The 20,137-nt window shown below is 35.9% G+C and overlaps 1 protein-coding gene across 1 annotated transcript in view; it reads right to left on the bottom strand.

Moving 5' to 3' along the window:
* Positions 1-20,137, bottom strand: part of LOC126976607 (inositol-trisphosphate 3-kinase homolog) — a 132,313-nt gene that overhangs the window by 104,009 nt on the left and 8,167 nt on the right. The window contains exon 3 of the mRNA XM_050825028.1: positions 17,044-17,097. Within this exon, the coding sequence (XP_050680985.1) occupies positions 17,044-17,097 (54 nt within the window). The remainder of the gene's footprint in view (positions 1-17,043; positions 17,098-20,137) is intronic.

A 20,137-nucleotide genomic window follows, 5' to 3' on the forward strand; every position in this document is an offset into this window, starting at 1 on the left:
TACAGTTTATAACTTCATAGAACTAAATTTTTGTTTGAAGTTATCCTCCTCTAGAGAGCTACTCCTATAGAGTCCATATGCTATTAAGTAGTATTTAGAAAGAAAGAAGGAAAGAAAATATATTTATTGGGTTCAAAAACATATTTACAAACAAAAAAAAGTAATCATACACAAAGACATGAACTTTGAACCAAAATCGTCTACTCGGCTAAGTAAACATAATAAATTAACTAAATTAACAGAAATAAAATAAAATTAGGGACAAAAATAAACAGTGAACAGAAATATACTTGTGAAACAATACTAATAGTTTAAAAATAAAATTAAGTAAATTTCAATAAAACACGTAACCCAATAATAAAAACTACTAATAACAAATGAAAATTTAAAATAATAATTTCAAAATTAACTATAATTCTGAACATCTGAATTCAACGGCTACACATGTTTAATGAGCGATGTATTATTCCATAATCTTTTACCAATGGGAGGCTCCTTTGTACAGGAAGCCGGCTAGATTATGGGTACCACAACGGCGCCTATTTATGTCGTGAAGCAGTAATGTGTAAACATTACTGTGTTTCGGTCTGAAGGGCGCCGTAGCTAGTGAAATTACTGGGCAAATGAGATTTAACATCTTATGTCTCAAGGTGACGAATTTTTGGGTTTTTTCAAGAATCCTGAGCGGCACTGCATTGTAATGGGTAGGGCGTATCAATTACCATCAGCTGAACGTCCTGCTCGTCTCACCCATTATTTTCATATAAAAAAACATATTAATGCCCTGGCTACATTCTAACAAGCGCCCATTACGATACCTGCGGATTTCAAAATATATTACAATTCTGCACGTCACTCCTTTTATTATATCCATTTGTTAATGTTGCCGGTTCTTGACGTAGGTAGTGCCAAATGGACTGTAAATTCCGTATACATTAAAGCTTTACTTGTGATTACTTTTAATGCAAAAGATACTTCATTTAACTGACATAAGGTGGATATTTCAATATTCTAGTAGGTACAATAATAAATGCACATGTAAATCAATAAAGTAAAAAGTGTTAAAAACATATGCCTACAGCATTAATGACCGTTTCTCGGATTCTAATTATAGAAGCGTTAAATTAATAATATGTATTATTATTAAATTATTATTTTAGTTATTATTTTATAACATTTGTATGTACTTACAGGTCATTACAGAATTCAATACCGGTCTTAAGAAAATAATTTAGTCTTTAGTCACTTAACAACTACCTAAGTTGAGTCACAAAAAAAGTATTAAAATAGAGTATAATTTAACAAAAAAAAAAAACATTTATACTTGAAAGATTGACAATTGTAATCATAATTTAAGGCTTACATAATAGGTAGATGACATCGACTTTAAACAATATATGTTTTCCAGTAATTTCTCGCGGGCCACAGAAACTGAATCAAATCAGTTTTTACCTGTTTCTAATATTTATTATCGACTATCGAATGAGGTTTTATGTACTTGACGTCGCGTCGAATAGCCTTAACACATGGTCGGTTTTTGGTAGTACGGACCATCGGACGATCCGGTGGGCGCATCGCACCAATTGGTCCGGCATCGTACTCGGCACATCGGTACTTTGGTACGGTCGAAACATAGAACGTGGTGTGGTAGAGGACCATATTCGAATTTACGTCATATTATCCATCGCACAAAATTGTTATTGTTACCATACAGTACACCACATAAGAACCACTTTGTACCAAAAAAACTGTTATGCTGAGTGAAAATATTTAATAAATTACCAAAAGACATAAGAGAGGAGACAGTGTTAAATAGATTTAAATTTAAATTATTAACACTATTAAAAAAATATTGTTTTGTACTCAATAAACGAATATTATCTAACGATACTATTTTTACCAATACTATTACATTATGTTGTGATTATTTTTACTACATTACCTCTTAGTATTTCATTTATTATCGTAATTGTGTATTGTAGGGTCTTTAGTAGGTTTTTGGTCAAATTAAATGTAGCAGTTATTATTGATTGTGTTAGGTTTATAATATTGTGAAGTGAAACCACAGAAATATTTGCATGTCTGTCAAGACGAAACATGTGCCTGCTCTTAAATTTGTAACAACTTTACTTGTGAATGTTTCTGGCAAATAAAGAACTTTGACTTTGACATCCGGACCGTACCGAGTACGGACCAATTGATGCGAGGCGCCCACCTATAGTATATCCGATGGTCCGGCGATGTGTTTAGGGTTTTATGTTGATGTGATTATGTAACGATTACATTAGTTTTGCCATTTCACTCACGTGTCTTTGTTTTCCGGAGACAAAACGATCCCGAAGTATTGGAAACGTGACTATGACCTTGTATTCATGAAAATCTTACGAAATCACAAGAATTTTATTAAAGTTACATCACTATTTTATGTAAGAGTTAAGTCGTGTCAATACACATAATTGAATAATGTATGATCAGATACTGAAAACCTATGCTGTAACCGCCTGCATACATTACAACGACTCTCATATTATTAGCTTTGAAAGCTATATACCTATCTATCACAAGTTTGTAGAGAACGTGGTATGTATATTTAGCTACTTAGTAATGGAAATTAACTTATCAGATATTATTTGTAAAACGTTTGCTAAAAATTACATTTTGTATTTTCCTACGTCTAGTGAAATAGAAAATATGACTTTTATATTATTTTCGAAGAAAAAAGAAACAATTTATACTCCTAAGTTCAAGGCACAAAAGTATACTGCCGCGGCCGAAAAATTGTTTTTGGAATGTTACTGAGATATATCAGAAACGACTTAAGCGTTTTAAATGTTAAAATTAATTGATATAATACTTATCAGTCGAGTAAGCTAAAATACTTTGAAGCTTTATTTGGAAGTTCAATTTTAATATTTATTTAATTCCTAATTGAAAGGAGTCAGAGGGTGCCTTTTCCATAAGGAAAACTGTGACTAGGGACATTATATAGTTGCTAAGTGAATAGTATTGGTTTAACATTTATTTCTCTAGCCCTTCGTAATAAAGGTTATTATTACTTTTTTTGGAATGAATGAAGAGGGGGCAAATGTGTACGATGATGATGTGATGGGAAGTGGTGAGAGAGCCGCTCCTGGATATCCACAAAACCAAGTCAACGGATGAATTTCCGGTATTAATTAAATCATGTGTATTCATATATATTTAGTTCACGGACGATAGAAGCAAAAGTTCAGAAAACAGAAGCTTGGAGTTCCCTGAATTGTATCGGGAATACTGTAGCCGAATAAGAAGTTTCTTCCAAACTCTACTAATTTTTATTTACAGAGACAAAACGAATCCAAAGTATTGAAAACGTGACTGAGTTTGTTGCGTCCATTCTTCTCAGGCCTGAGGCATTCATTTTGGAATGGGTGGTATTTTTTGACTTTCAATAAGTGATTTCACATCCTATTTTGAATAAAAATATTTGAATTTGAATTTGACTAAGACTTTATATTCCTGAAAATCTTATGAAATCGTAACTTAAATTAATTTCATTTCATTTTAGCGCAGTTCCGGCTACATTATATGGAATATTACTGTCATCTCTTGTCTGGCGTACCCCAGCATTTATCACGGGGTGTGTTCCGAAGAGCTGTTTGATCTGATTTTTTTACTTCTATCGGGATATTTACCGAATACTTTTTTAAATAAGATTCTACCACAAGATGGCATTTATGTTAAGATGATGAAGGTCTCTGAAAATTATGCATAAATCATATTTATAATTAGTAGATACTTATAATTCCAAGTTTAAAAAAAGAAAAAATTTCCTGTTATGATCAAGGCACGATAGTATTTACTATAACAGTACTTATTCCTCTCAGAATAGAATGATTAAATATTTGTTTGTTTAAAACCCACCAAGACAAAAATATGGGCCTTAGTGTTTTTTTTTATCAACGCGAGTATAACACATTTAAATAAATACTATTGAAAGGATTAAAACGCGTGTAATTGAACTTCAAAGCAAATTTTCCGGGGGCTGAAATCGTCGGGTTAAATTAGAAAATAATAAAACTCTAACTTTAACGCAAAAACAAATATATAAAAACCTTGTAACATTTACGTTACATGCGTCTTAATCATTTAAGAAGTATTTTATTTAAATGTTCCATCGACAACGTAACGTATTTGTACGGATTTATAATAATAGCACAAAATTTCTAAAATAAAAATCAGTAAGTAGCTAAAACACAACCCTTATCCTTCAATGTGTCTCTCACACTGGTGAATAACGTAAAATTTAATGTTGATGAATCGTTAAATTAGAAACTGGAAAGCACTTCTACAAATTTGGTTTTGGAACTCCTAGACAAAGGCCTAGAAATTGAAGTAACCGCCAATTTCATGCTTTATGATGTAATAGAGAGTAATATTGATAAGTGTATTTAGGCAATTAATTGTAAATCTGTTGTTAAATCTCATGAAAAAGTCTCAGTTTCTTTTAAAAAGTTATCTTCAAGTTTCGTAGTTTTTTTTTAATGTAGAAAGAATGTTTTTGTAAACACGTCTATCGGACGTGATAACTTACTATTGCTACAAATTTGAAATGATAATAGATTACATTAGAGGAAGCAACCTTGTTTACTACAGAACTGAACAACAAAACGAATATATTTTTACTAGCTGATGCCCGCGACGTCGTCTGCGTGGACGCTATGAAGCAACAAAAATACTAGGCCCGTATTTAGCCTATTTGTTTCTCGACATTTTGTGAATATTAATGTAAAATTTGAATTGAATATTGTAAATAATAACATTTTTATTATGTATTTTATTTATTATATCTGTACGTACCTTATTCAAAAAATAAATAATTGACTGATGATTGAACGCCCCGCTACTAAAGAAATTAAGGAAGAATGTGTCTTTTGTAACGTCGAATGCCCAAGTTATTAGCGATTCAGTATTTTTTTTTTGGTATTTTAATGTTTGTTTTATTGTTTTGTTTGTTATTTGCCAGCGCTCTGCTTGACGCTGATCACTTGCGAGCCGGCAAGCATTTGCCTCATCTGTTGTCTCAGAAGCAAGCTGATTAGCTATTAGATGGGCATGCAAGTGCCGTCGAGAAGCTGCTTCTTCAGGTGTTTCACCGACACGTTGAGAGGCCATACACACACTTTGCGTTTTCTTGACGCCGAGCTTCTTCAGGATTCTCTGACGCGCGCTGAATTTCTATGCGGATAGCATTTTCCTGACGTCGAGCATCAGCTTGCACAGAACTCTCTCCAGCTCTGACTTCTGCCTGACGTGCTGCTTGCACACGACTACGCTGTTCAGCATAAATATTCGGTTCTTGCTGTCTAGCAATAGTCATAGCTCTAGGTCTTTGAGAGAGAATATTAAATAAAGAAACTAAAGTACTAAACGCAAAATAATAATAACAAAACTTAGAAATTACTTGCTGAAGATCACTTTTTACGTAGAAAATGTAACTTAAAAATAAGTCAACAGCCACCTATAATTTGAAGATGATGTTATTTGCACAGCGCCATCTGCGGTACTACTCCTATAAATTCAAGGCGGGGACTAAGAATTCCGAGAGTTCGAATTAGGGGAAGTCGAATTTACGCGCTAGAATTTACAGGAGTTCTACTGTATTGAAAAACACTTGCCCCCTTATTCATAATGGTCCGCTTACTTAAAACAGCCGCTAAGGAGTGTTATTTCTCATTCTGATTTAGGTCAATAGAAGAAGGCAGAGTGAGTTGCTTAATGCTTTAAGTTAGCAGACTATTATGAATAAGGGGTTTGAACTTTACCGCCTAACGCCGTTTTCAATAACGTATCTTTAGTTACGGATATATTGCTATCACCGTTTATATAGTCCAATGCTATCTGTCGATGGGTATTGAAATGTAAGTAAGCGTAAAAGGATTGATTTGTCTACCTCTAGTAAGTTAAAATAAGGATATATAAGTTATTGAAAACGGCCGTTAGTCGACTAATCAGCAGCCCGTTTCATGTAATTTTGGTACATTACCTATATATGATTAAGCCTAAAGTAATGGTCAGTTTTTACTGATAGAGACGAGACGAGATGAGACTGCCGATAGAAATGAAAACTCAGAACTATTAGTATTAAAATTTGAATGTTTAAAAACAATTACATTATTTATTACAATTTATTTTAAAAAAATATTTTCAATTATATATTGAACAAACAAAATCACCATTTCAACAATGCGCAGTACGTAAACATTGAACTTTTCACTAAATCCATTAAATTTCACAAGATATACACACAGCGCTAATGTTGCTCAATTTGTCAGCTGTATAGCTACAGATATACTGCTATAAGCATTTCGGTGACGCGAACTCACTGAGATTCCACCCATCCAAAAACTATATGTATTTATATTTATTTTTTAATTATTTATTTATCACGTGCGCCAGTCGTGAGCATGTCGGTGACGCGAACCCATAAGACTTTTCCCCAACCAAAATTCTCCAACGCGGCTACAGAAGTTTTCACTTCATAAATACAGGCCTTGAAAGTCCATAACGATTTTATACATGGATGACGTGAATTACCTAACAAACATTTGGGTTTCAATTCGTCTGTCATCAGACGTTAACTGATCATAATTCTAGTGTTGATAACCTCACCACTGTCTCCTCTAGGAATTAGAGGTCATAGGGGTCCACGTAGCTGTATATGATATTGCCTTTGATGGACATGAAATTATGCAGGTCGACGGTATCGGTGCGCAAAAAAATCGAATAAATTATATTAATATTGAATTTTTGTCAGAACTGAGAATTCGTGATTCTATAGGGTTAACAGCTACTAAATTCCAGTTTATATTAAGTGCATTGTTGAGTTCGATGGCAACGTAATTCTTTTTTAACCGACTTCAATAAAGGTTCTCAATTCATTGTATGTTTTTTTTATATTTTTTACCTCAGAACTTTCAACTGGGTGAAGCGATTTTGATAATTCTTTTTTTATTTGAAAGCCAGTCCTTCCCGTGTGGTCCAGATTTGACAATGGCATCCATGAAAAGACCAAAAAAGTCTTAAATTTGCTATAAGTATGAGCGCGATATATTTTCGAATACTTCAAAGGTAAAACTTACTGTCACCAAACTTAGTATAAGTCTGGTGACAGTTTGGTTAGGTTCTGATTATGATTGTATAAATATACGCAATTATTTTATACTTTTTAATGCGTACCTATTACATCAAATGTTTTGGAATACTGTTTTTGAAGTCGGTTGTTTTTTATTTTATTAGATTACAGATATTCCGGTTATTATAATTTTTTCGTTTGTTTTAATTTGTGTAATTAAGTCATTCACTCGAGAAGGTATAAAAAAGTTAAAACTATTATTAAATATAGAATGGTCGTAAGCGTGTTAATTCGGATTTTTAAAATATCAGATTGTATAGAGCTTCAGTGACGAGACGATGCTGCAGCTGAACCTGTTTGTTGATAAAAATTATGAATATATATATTTCTTCTGTATATATGTTTGTCACAGAAGGAGGAGCTTAAACGGCTGGACTGATTTTAATGAAATGTTGGATTCAGTCCATAAATAATTCTGCTGCCCATGTGTATGTTAGCGAACTCCTCCTAACGGATGGACCGATTTTGATTTTTTGTGTGTTCCAGTGAATTTGAGAATGGTTTAGATTCTCAATTCAGACCATATATAATTCTCCTGCCCATGTGTATGTTAGTGAACGTCTGTCACGTCCGTACTTTTTACAGGTAAATATGAATGACTAGCGACGACCCGCTCGTCCCTCGTGTGCCAACAAACCAATTTATTCAAAAATGCCATTGTTGGCACGTTCTAGTCAGCCCTCATTTTTAATGTAACTCTACAGGAAAGGAACCTGAATAGCTTTTGATGCCGGCCACCTAGAAACCCCATAAAACCATTAACAACGATTTTTAGCTTTTCTCATCAAGACCCAACTATTTATTATGAGTACCTATTGTAGTTGATTGGAGGCTTCCAACACGTGCTTTATATAAATAGATGAGATAATTAATTAGAGATTATTTCCAGAAACTTCTTATGTTCGTTGTAACTTGTCTCTCTTGTTTCTCTTCCATTACATCTTTATCTAAAGCAATTGCATTCCCATTTAAATGCTCTATTTTAAATAAAACCTCTCATAATCTAACTTGTATATATTATATTATTATTTAAGACAGTAAGGGACGAGACGAGCAAAACGCTCGCCTGATGGTAATTGATACGCCCTGCTCATTACAATGCAGTGCCGCTCAGGAAGAACAGAAACCTAAAAATGATTAGCGACAATACAATTGCGTTCGTCACCTTGAGACATAAGATGTTAAGTCTCATTTGCCCAGTAATTTCACTAGCTACGGCAGCCTTCAGACCGAAACACATTAATGCTTCATTTCTATTTCACTGCAGAAATAGGCGCCGCTGTGGTACCCATAATCAAGCCGGCATCCTGTGCAAAGAAGCCTTCCTGGTGAAATAAATTATACCCTGTTGTTTTAAAATATTTACCGTTAGGTATAAAAAATGACAATGTCAAAAAGGTTATCCTACGCAAATCGCAAATGAATTAATTCATAAATCGCTAGGCAAACCTGTGACCTCGTGGCCAGCGGCCCCTATTGTGGCCCCGCCCGTACAGCCATTGAAACTAAACTTTCATTAATAAAATACTACAAGTATTCTCATGTCGTTAGTGAGTATTATATTCATAATTTAAGTAATTATTTTTGGAAAGTTTAACATGTAATACTTAATTATATTACTGTCCATTACGAAAAACTGACTGCATATTTAACATCTCTTAACTATTCCACCTTTCCCAGCCTTTATTCGGTATTGAAAAAAAAGGCTTCCACTGAACATCTTTGGACTGAATTAAGCTAAACATTACTGTGTTTCGATCTGAAGGGTGCCGTAGCTAAGTTACTGGGTTAATAAGACTTAACGACGTCGAGACGTCGCTCTGAATTTTTGGGGTTTCCAAGAATCCTGAGCGGTACTACATTATAATGGGCAGGGCGTATCAATTACCATCAGCTAAACGTCCTGTTCATCTCATTCCTTATTGTCATCAATCTATCAATTGTATACTTATCTAAATAATCCAAACTATAATACTTCATTCGATAGCTGATTGGTGGTAAAATACCGATTTTATATGTAGAAGTAATTATGAGATTATGGAGGAAGTTGTGAGAAAAACATAAATGTTTATTAAATAGTTAAATAAGCTCTGCATTTCTAAATCCTTTTTTTAGTAATGGTATCGATCGCGCGAATTAACGAAACAAGCTATTTAAGTCTCTTAACACATTAGCAGTGGGGTCATTTTCAGCCAATGCGTTAGAGACCTATTACATCTCATAACCGTGCTTAACGGCAGTGCGTACCTGAACAATGTCCTCAAAATGATTTATTAAATAAAGCATAACTCATTCAAAAAATAAGATATGACTTATGAATTCTATGAATTATTAGGTGATCACTTACTCTATCTTTATTTAGTGCTCGACGGATGGTCAGAGCTGTGGTCGGTCGAACGTAGCTATAACTATGAAAACATATGAACGCGTTCAGTCCAGCGCTGATGAATAGTTACGCGCGTAGAGCTACCTCGTGCTGATGTTAAGTCAGTATGTTCAATGAGACGCTGCAGCTGACTGTAATTAAAAATCGTAAACAGTAATTCGTGTTCTAGGAGCTACACTCCCGATACGTACGTTAATTTGTTTTAGTTTGCTGAAAGTACAGGTAAACAGTTCCCCCCTATTTTATTTGACGTATACACACAGATGTCACAGTCTATCTAGACGTAAAAATTATGTGAGGTTAACACATTGATTGATTGCATTGCATATAATATGACACAATTCGATTGGTTTTTTAAAACAAATATATATGTTTTTTGAAACAGTTATATATTTATATATATATATATATATCTGTGACATACATAGAAATAAAAAAGTTACGGCTACCCGCACAGAGGGTGAGAACACGAGTTTTGGCACCGCACTGGCTGAAAGGGTAAGAGACCTTTTAGATCCACTAATGCGCTGGTCTGTTAAAGTCGTAAATTATGATTTATTATAGACTGTGTGGATTGCGTTCACGTTGTTTATTCTAATCATTCATATCCATCCGTAGATTTGAGGTAAACTACCCAATTATCGGAACTTTAAGAAATTGTTTCTACTCATTCTGAAAATCATGATATCATATATGTATATTGTTCCAATTAATGACAACTGACATACTTATTTTCTGTTTATTTACTTATTTTTCATAAATAGAAAATTGAACCTCTTCCTAAAATATTTTTTTATTTAAATGATATATTATGAATATACTTAATATCATAGGGAGACGTAGTAGGGACTACCTTAAAAACATCTTCTCAATAATAAGAAAATAACGGTATTGAAGGTTTACCAAATTCAGACAAGAAATCAACACATAAATCTATGGTTAACACGGGAGACACTTCCCAACATTGATGTCAGTATGGCAAATAACCTTATTAAGCTCAATAGAATCCAACTTAGACATATAACGGCGGCAATAACCGGGCACGGTCCTAACAATAAACATCTATTTAATAAATCTACTAATATACCAAACAGAACTGTGCAGGGCCTGAATCGTGGCAGAGAAAACTGCTGCACATGTACTTTTGCATCGTCCAGGTGTAGCAACTTCCTCCCTGCGTCGTAATCCTCAGTACTGAGGGTCGTGACCACCCCTCTGTATCACTTTCTCCCGTATGATCGCTCTCCATCTATTCCTGTCTCTGGCGGTGTGAAAGGCATTGTGAACCGTAGAGTCGAGGGCGGAGCGGATCTGATCGGACCATCGTATTAGACTGCGTCCACGAGGCCTCTTCCCATCTATTTTGCCGACCACAATGAGCCTCTCAAGGTTTCCATCGTCCTTCCTTGCGATGTGACCGAAGTATTCTAAAACTCTGCGCAGACATTCGGAAGACAATCACGAGGAGATCCTGAGTTCACGCAGTATGGAGAGATTAGATCGAAATGCTGTCCAGGGGATACGGAGCATCTTTCTCCAGCACCACATCTCAAAGGCGTCAATGCGTTTGCGGTCTGCAGCTTTCAGTGTCCAAGTCTCAGCGCCGTACGAAAATATTAAGAAGACTAGGGTCCGTACCAGTTTGGTCTTAGTTTTTACGGAAATGTTGCGATCTCTCCAGATTCTTCCAAGCTGAGACATAGCGCTCTTAGCCATGCCAATTCTCCTGCGTACTTTTCTCTCGCACGAACCATCGTTACTTATGTTGGACCCCAGGTAGATAAAGTTGTCCACCATTTCTAGGCCCAGCGCACCAGTTAGTTCCAATTTCCCAGATCTATCCACCACCATGACTTTGGTCTTGGACCTGTTTATGGGAAGTCCTATCTCTCCACTAATCCGCTCCATACGTTCAAGAAGTGCAGCCATTTCTGACTCATTTGCTGCAAGAAGAGTAGTGTCATCGGCGTAGCGCCGTTGGTTGATGATTTTCACGCCACCAATTGTGATGCCTCCCTCCCAGTTCTCGCAGGTACGTCTCATAATGTGCTCTCCACAGGCGTTGAAGAGAATGGGCGACAAAATGCATCCCTGGCGCACTCCTTGATGATACTTAAAGGGTTTCGAGGTTGTTTTATCAACTATTACAACTCCCTGGCTTGAGCCATACAGGGTGCGAAGCAAAGCGATGAGATGATTTGGTACACCAAGCTCTTACCGGGCTCAAATCTTGGTACCCCAAAACTCCCAGAAGTCTTTAGGAGGGAGAGGAGGTTGCTAAGGTTTCTGGAAGAATTGGAGTGGCAGGAATAACAAATATATTCCCATACACGCAAAACAGGCGCGCAGTCGTCGAGTTGCGGAAATAAGCCGGATTATACCATACCAAGGTATACCAATAAAAGACTCGTTTACCCTATTTACTCACTCGCATGTCCAGTAAAACATCATTTATCATCAAAAAGATGATACTGCTTAAAACTTAATATAAATATATTATATATTCAGTATACGGAGATGGAACCCTTTTCGGTTTCATAAAACATTAATGCGTCCTTATATGTAATCACGGACTAGTAAAAATCGAAGGACTCAGCGCCATGATATTATCAAGTAATTCAATTATGAAGCACTTTTATGCTAGTGTGTGTGGGGTTACGGGGTATACGAGTTACACAGTTTTGTCTCCCTTAAATAATCATATATACTTTTATAGTATTCTTTTTACACTTTTTCACAACGCACGACGGCATTTTTAAAATATTTTATCGCGACGCAAATTTATCTGTCACAAACGATGGCAAATCGCATAATGGCGGCCGATCGGCTTGTACTAGTATAAGTGTGTGTGTGTGGGGCTATGTATTTACACGTTTACCGGCTTGTTGTGTTGCTTCACTGTTATGTAAGGTGACATGGAGTCCTTCTGTTTTTATTATTCGGTCAACTGATTTATGAAGCGGAGAGAGTTAACCACTTGGGTTGTTGTAATTAATTCAGAAAACACGTGCCCAAAGCAAGTGATAGTTCTATCGTCCGATTCTCTCAAAAAATAGCGAAGTAGTCACACGTGACAGCTATTTACTATTAATGCTTTCGTTTACATTTCATTTCCGAGAAACTGTGTTGTAAATTGTAATGTGACAAATTTCATTTAACTCTTGATGTATCTCATCAAAAGTAACAGAGAATATTTAAATTTCGAATCAAAGCCGCAGGGAAATTTCCAAATCACGTGCCGATGTTTATTCGATCGCGTGTTAAACTTTCTTATGTTGTACATATTATAGTAGTTCTAAAGTCAATTGACAAAATAATCTAAATAAGTCGGTTATGCTTGCAATTCTGCTTGTGGCGACGAAGTGGTGCGCGTCGTTACCTTCCCTAAGATAATGTGCGAGGGAAGCGATGGCTGTTCCATGCGTCATGCTTGTGAAAGGGCGCTGTTTATTGTGCCTGGTCGGGAATTCTCTCTTCGGGAATTTTTATTTTATAATAAATGTATTTAATTATTATTTAAAGTGGTATATTATCGAATTTATTTGTACATTTTCTGGGATCATGTTGGAAATCGCCTAATAAAAGACTTACTTACTCAAATAATTGAGTAGCAAGCATAAACTGTCTCTGTATTCATGGAGGTAAATAAAAGACATCTACGAATCTTATACATTATACCACTTAAGAAAAGTTATACGAGAAATAATGCATAAGCATATATATATATATATATATATAAGCGATGCAACAAAAATACTCAAACGTTTCAAATTACTTAAGTTAGTACTTAAGTAAGTGAAAAAGTGTAAAAAGATAAGTAAATAATACAAAAAAAAACGTCCAGAGTTGGTGTACAGTGGACGCATCGATTCACACACACTACAAATAAATAAAGTTATAAATTAAACAAACATTCTATTAACATAAATTAACAACAAGACGAAAAAAAGAACAAAAACATATTAATATTATGCAACAACAAAAACATAAAGCAAGACACCGCAAGTTCGCATTAAAAACAGCCAATTCAGTTATATTTAAATTTAAAAAAGTAATAAATTTTTATTGTTATTTTTAAATCACACTATTAATTGCGGTATTCGGTTTTCGGCTCCTTTATATATAGATTTCATAATGAATACAAAAATACTCATATTTTGTCTTATTAAAATATACTTTTAAATTATTCAAACCTTGAGATAAAAATATCTTTGATAGAAAATATCTTACTCGCGACTATTTCTGACCGTTTCTAGATTTATTTATTCCGGGGCAAAAGATTTAATCTAACGTTTGAATGTTGGATAAAATATCTTTCTAGAGCTATAGATTCTTGATAAATTGTGGCAAAATTTATGTAAACATTGCATAGTGTAGCACGTTTGTGAATTAATTTCTGAAAGTTCGAAGTTCAAAAAATAGTCGGCAGCACATCGATCATAGACAAAAGAGTTACTGCTCCATTAAAAGGTTTAAGGACGGATTCCACTAAACTGGCATAAGTTTTTACTCACGAGTAACTATTAGGTACTATTCTAAGATTAAATCTAATTTTGCATTTTACCAATCACTAACCTAAGAATACGATAATGAAACGCAAGTAAATATTTACACGGACGATTTTGACGGTATAAAAGGTTAAACTGAGAATAACAGTTGTCAGAGCAGAGATGGCACTTGTCACCTAGAAGACGAATAAAAATAAACAAACTGTCACATTTGACATTACACTCTATTATCTTACTTATTTGAATTTTTATGGCATTTCATGTAAAGTTAGATGAAATAATAGTACATGGATTTTCCTGAACATCTCTTTACAGGTTCCTCCTAGTTCAGCTCCTGATGCTAAAACTTTTACGTACTCTGTTCATAGCATTTATTTGTAAATTATTTTTTAATAATACTTAGTACTTTTGTACTTTATGTGAAAGTAATAAATTAATATCATTACCAACTCAAATACCTAAGAAATTGCCTGATAAAGATCGGCCAGTTCGCACGGCAACCATCAGGCAAACGTCAAACTCATTTGCACTCTTCATTCATCATAAATTCCTACGCCGCGTCTGTCTGTTTGTCTGTTCACGATAAACTCAAAAACTAGTGCATTGGGTGTCATGCTCTTCAAATGCCAATGTATAGCGTCGTCCTCGAGGAAGGTATTAGTGTATAATTTGTTTAGTTTTTGTTAACAGTTTTGTATCTATACATGTCTGTCATGTATGTATACAAGTCGGAAAAAATAAGCCGTCTGGGAACTTTCATGAAAACGCTGTCTAAGCCCTTTGAAATATAAAAAAATAATGTATGGTGGAATTGTGTATCTTACATAAATCTACAGAAAGGTCCGCGAAAAAAAGGCATATGTCTATCTCTTAAGGGTTACAAACTTTAATCTATTTTAATACTTTAAAAAACTTACAAACAATATTAAAGCGGCAATGTGTTTACACAAATGCGATAGTAATCCTTATCATTTTTTATTACTACATAATATAATAAAATCATCCGGAAATGCGTTTTTGTTTCTATTTTTTACTTTGATTTCACATATCCGATGGCTCTAGACTTTATTATTCTCGAATATTAACATATTATTTTTTATTGCTATATTGACAGGACAGCGTCTGTCGCGTGAGCTGGTACTAAAGAAAACTTGATGAAAGATAATTGATACAATATTGCAATCAAAAGAATCAAAATGTGAGTTCGCGTATAATCTAATTTGCAATTATGATTCAGTCACGTGTGTCGCTGAAAGGAAGAAAGGAAAGTGTGCGCGTTCACAGCTCGCTGAATGAGAGAAACGTGCACGAAATAGTGACGGGGCATGCCCGGTCGTGTTCGGTCACTCACTCGGAATTCATCACTCCGTGCCAACTCTTATTAGACGTATACATCTAAATAATCAGCTTATGTGACGTCATAATTATCTGGCCAATGGTAATTGGTAGAAATATTACAATTTCTTTCAATGCTGACAGTCAATGTGGTAAATCTTAGAGTAGATTTAAATTGTAAGTTTTGTGAAACAGTTACAGATTCCCTTACTAATAACATATATATAGAGATAATAATGTAAAACCTGTGTCAAAGAGGAGTAGATAGAAATGAAATAGAGACTTAGATTGTTATGTATCTGCTACCGCATATATCTCGCGGAGTGTATAGAGGAATTATTCAATTCAAAACAATTTGTTATGTTTTTGAAGTGATAACCCTCACTTCTGGGATTAATTCACAAATAAAATTTGAAAACAAAACTAAACTTTATGGACGATGTGGGACTCGAAACCACGACCTCTCGACTTTCGTGAGACGTTGTTAACTTATTTAGTAATATGGCTTTACTCACATCAAAGCCGTAAAGTCGTATAACTAAATAAATATTTTACATTTGACAATACCGCATTTATTATGTAGATTTTCCGGGATCATGTTGTAAAATCAGATACATCGCGTTCGGTGCGAGTGCTCTTGCAACTAAGCTAACCGTTCGAGTGACGTATCGTCATAAAATCTTGTATGCTTTTTTCAACTCTCAGGTTGTCGCTTCATCTACAGGATCTACTTTACAGTTGATAACCTGCTCAACTCCAGTATTTGCATATTAGAAAATTGACTTGAGATATCGCTCTTGCAAATCTAAACAATTTGTTAGGTTTTAAAAGTGATAACCCTCACTTGTCGTGGTCGAAAAGTCGTGGGTTCGAGTCCCGCATCGTTCATAAAATTTTGATTTCAAATTTTATCTGTGAATTGTTCATTTGTTGATACCAGCAGCCGATATGCACCACCGGACATTACGTCCAAATAGGATGTTCCAATCGCATCATTTTGGTGTCTGACATTCTACAACCGCGCGTTTTGCAAGAAACTTCTTACCTCTCACAGCCATTTTGTGGAATCAATAAACGATACGACTTACGGCCCTTTCCAATATTCAGTCTATCTTCGGTTGTGGCCTACTTGAGATAAAAATCGTAACTATCATTTACTTTTCTGTCCCAATAAACTTGTCGACGGGTACTCATTTTATCCGTACACGCTGTCTGTCAATGGGAGGACGTATAGCTTACTAGTGATAGAAGTTTGTACGGAAATTGCAATTCACGCGTCCTAATGTAAGGCGATAAGAATGACTTATCGGGTATAATATTGGGAAAGTTTCAGATTATTGACAGCTAATTACTGACAGTAGAAGGTAGTAATTTATCTCTATCTGTAGATAGTATATTGGGAACGGCCGTTAGGTCTAGCTTAAAGAATAATCCCAACTTAAAGGTCGGCAAAGCATCTCTTGACCCCTGGTTTTGCCCATGTCCATGGGCGGTGGCCTCAATACTACCTATCACGTGAATCTCTTGCCCGTTTGCCCCCTCTTATTTAAAAAATATTACGCACGTGAACTTCCAGGACACTGACTCTCCACTTAAGTCAACCGTAATCTTATTTATAATAATAAATATAAAAATCATACCTTGCTTTTCGAAGCGCGTTTATCCTTCTTAATGGCTCTGATTCCATTCTGAAACTAAAAATTATATATATAAAACCTGATGTTTGTTCCCAGTGTACTAAACTAATGAGCGGATTTTAATGACGATTACTTCATGGGGTGCAGTTTAGTCCAACTTGAGAGATAGGAAAGTTTTTATTTCGATTTGGGACCCATAATTATTTTTATTTTCAATATTTGTTTTGTATGGACATATTATCTATGAGAGAATTTATTGCCGCACGGTTTGACAGTTCTGCTGGGATACAATTTCTTTATAACAACAGGGACCATATTTTACGAAATAATTATTTGTGTTATGAAATATTATTGACAAATTTATAAAAAACAGTACTTTATTTTTTATGTAGGTATATAACAACGCCACGCCACGAGGCAGCAGGAGACCAGGCTCCTCATGGAAATTCAGCTACTGGAATATCTGTTAAGCTGCGACAAATTCAAACGATAGGAACATAGAACATGGATTATTAGCGTCAAACTAAAAGCTTCACCAGTTAATCTGACCATCGTGCAAAAATATGCCGCCACCAGCACTGCTAGTGACGATATTATAGAGAGATTCTATTCAGAAATAGAGACCACCATTACAAAAGTCCCTAATAGAGAAACTCTGGTAATACTAGGCGACTTTAATGCTAAAATCGGAGCAAACTCTAACCATCTTAGCCGTTATGTGGGCGGATTTGGTCTTGGAGCACGCAACGAAAGAGGTGAACGTCTCATACAGTTTGCGACTGAAAATGACCTGGTGATAGTAAATAGCCTTTTCCAACATCATCCACGTAGACTATACACTTGGACATCACCAGACGGTATATATCGCAATCAAATAGACTACATTTTGGTTCGATCGTGAAACAAACATCTATCAGAAATGCTCATACTCTACCTGGTGCAGACTGTGGATCTAACCATCAACTACTGATCTCAAAGTTTAAGCTAAAACTAAGAGTAGTTCGAAGTCCCGTAAATCAGAGTAGAATCGAAGTAAAGGATAGCTCAAAGTTTTACACTGCAGCAAAACGGAACTGGGTGGAATGGGATAATGCAAACTTAGTCGGGGAGACACCTGACGTGCTGTGGGAACGAACTAAGAGGCTGGTAACAGACTCCATTGCAGCCTCTAGATAACCGAATGTGGCACACAAACGGCAACACTGGATGACAGATAGCACCCTAGAACTGATCGAACGGAGACGCGCAATAAAGGCAAAAGGGACAGAGGTTAGTGGCTTGAACAAACTATCGGGCAAATACAAGCAGGATGCAGGCGGGACCATAATGCCTATCTTCAAAAATTATGCGAAGAAATCGACGCTCACGCTAACAGACATGAGTACAGGGATCTCTAAAATAAAATTCGATCCATTACAAAATCACTCACTTCCAAAACCTAGGCAATTGAAAACAGTGATGGTATGGTAGTTACAGAGCTAGATCGAATAACTGAAGTTTGGAAAAGTTACTGCCAGTCCCTATTCCAGGACTATCAGTCGCAAAAATTTCCCAATACTGAGCCCGGAACTGAAAACCTAGAGCCGGATATACTTAAATCTGAAGTCAGCGCCGCCATAAAGCATCACAAAAATGGGAAGGTTACCGGAATAGATCCTATCCCGATCGAGACAATCAGGGCTCTAGACGATGTTGGTGTTAATATATTTCACATAATCTGCAACAAGATATGGCAGTCGGGAATATGGCCAACAGAATGGACTCATACGGTTTTCATTCCACTACATAAAAAGGGTTAAACCACGTACCAAGTTGTACCAAGAAGTGTAGCAACTACCGCCTTATTGCACTAATATCTCACGCAAGCAAAATAATGTTACACATTCTGAATGAACGACTGAAGACCTACTTGTCCAAGTAGATAGCACAAAAACAGACCGGATTAGTTAAAGGGAAGGGTACACGTGAGCAGATCCTAATTGTTCGCCAGATTATTGAGAAGCCAAGAGAGTTCAACAATCCAACTTACATATGCTTCGTTGACTTCTCGAAGGCGTTTGACTCTATAAAATGGCCAAAACTATGGAATGTTTTGCTAGACATGGGTAGACCAAAACACTTAGTTCATCTTCTCAGACGCCTTTATGAAGATGGAACTGCATCGGTGCGAACCAATGATGTCCTGTCAAAAAACTTCTATTCCAGCGAAGGCGTTCGCCAAGGATGCATAATATCACCACTTCTGTTCAATGTTTACACAGAACTCATAATGCGCATTACTCTCGAAGACTGGACGGATGGTGTTACTATTGGCGGATACAAAATATCAAATTTACGCTACGCCGATGATACTACTTTGCGATAAGTGTTAGTCATATGGAATAGCTACTTCTTAAAATGGAGCGCGTGAGTCTAGAGATTGGATTAAAGATTAACCGCAGTAAAACCAAGGTGATGATTGTAGATCGAATCAACAATAACTCACCCGAACTCACGCAGATTGGCAACTGCAAAGTCATGCAATCTTACGTATATCTTGGTGCTTTAATCTCAAACAATGGAGGATGCGTAGATATATAGATCATAAAGCGCTGTATGGCGATAGCAAGAACTGCGATGGACAAATTGAAAAAAAAATGGAAGAACAGAAACATTACAAAAGCCACGAAAATCCGGCTCGTCCTAACACTTGTTTTTCCCATATTTTTGTATGCTGCAGAGACATGGACGTTGCGACAAGCCGAGAATAAGAAAATTGATGCTCTGGAGATGTGGTGCTGGAGGAAAATGCTAGGAGTTTCATGAACCGAGTTTCGGTGTTAATACAGAGTCGCATTCTTAAGTTCTTCGGACACGTCTCACGGCGCGAGAGTGAGTGCATTGAGCGCCTTGTCGTTCAGGGCAAAGTGGAGGGCACCAGAGGGCGGGGACAGTCACCCATGCGATGGACCGACCAAATTAAGTCAGCTGTGGGCAGTCCATTGAATGAGTGCACAATAATGTCGGCCAGCAGGGAAAAGTGGCGAAGTCTCGTGGGGCGCATCACATCTGCCCCAAAAGATTTCACTTCGTGATGACCACGACCGCTCTGTCAAGA

This window comes from Leptidea sinapis, chromosome 41 (genome assembly GCF_905404315.1).
Source record: "Leptidea sinapis chromosome 41, ilLepSina1.1, whole genome shotgun sequence".
NCBI lineage: Eukaryota > Metazoa > Arthropoda > Insecta > Lepidoptera > Pieridae > Leptidea > Leptidea sinapis.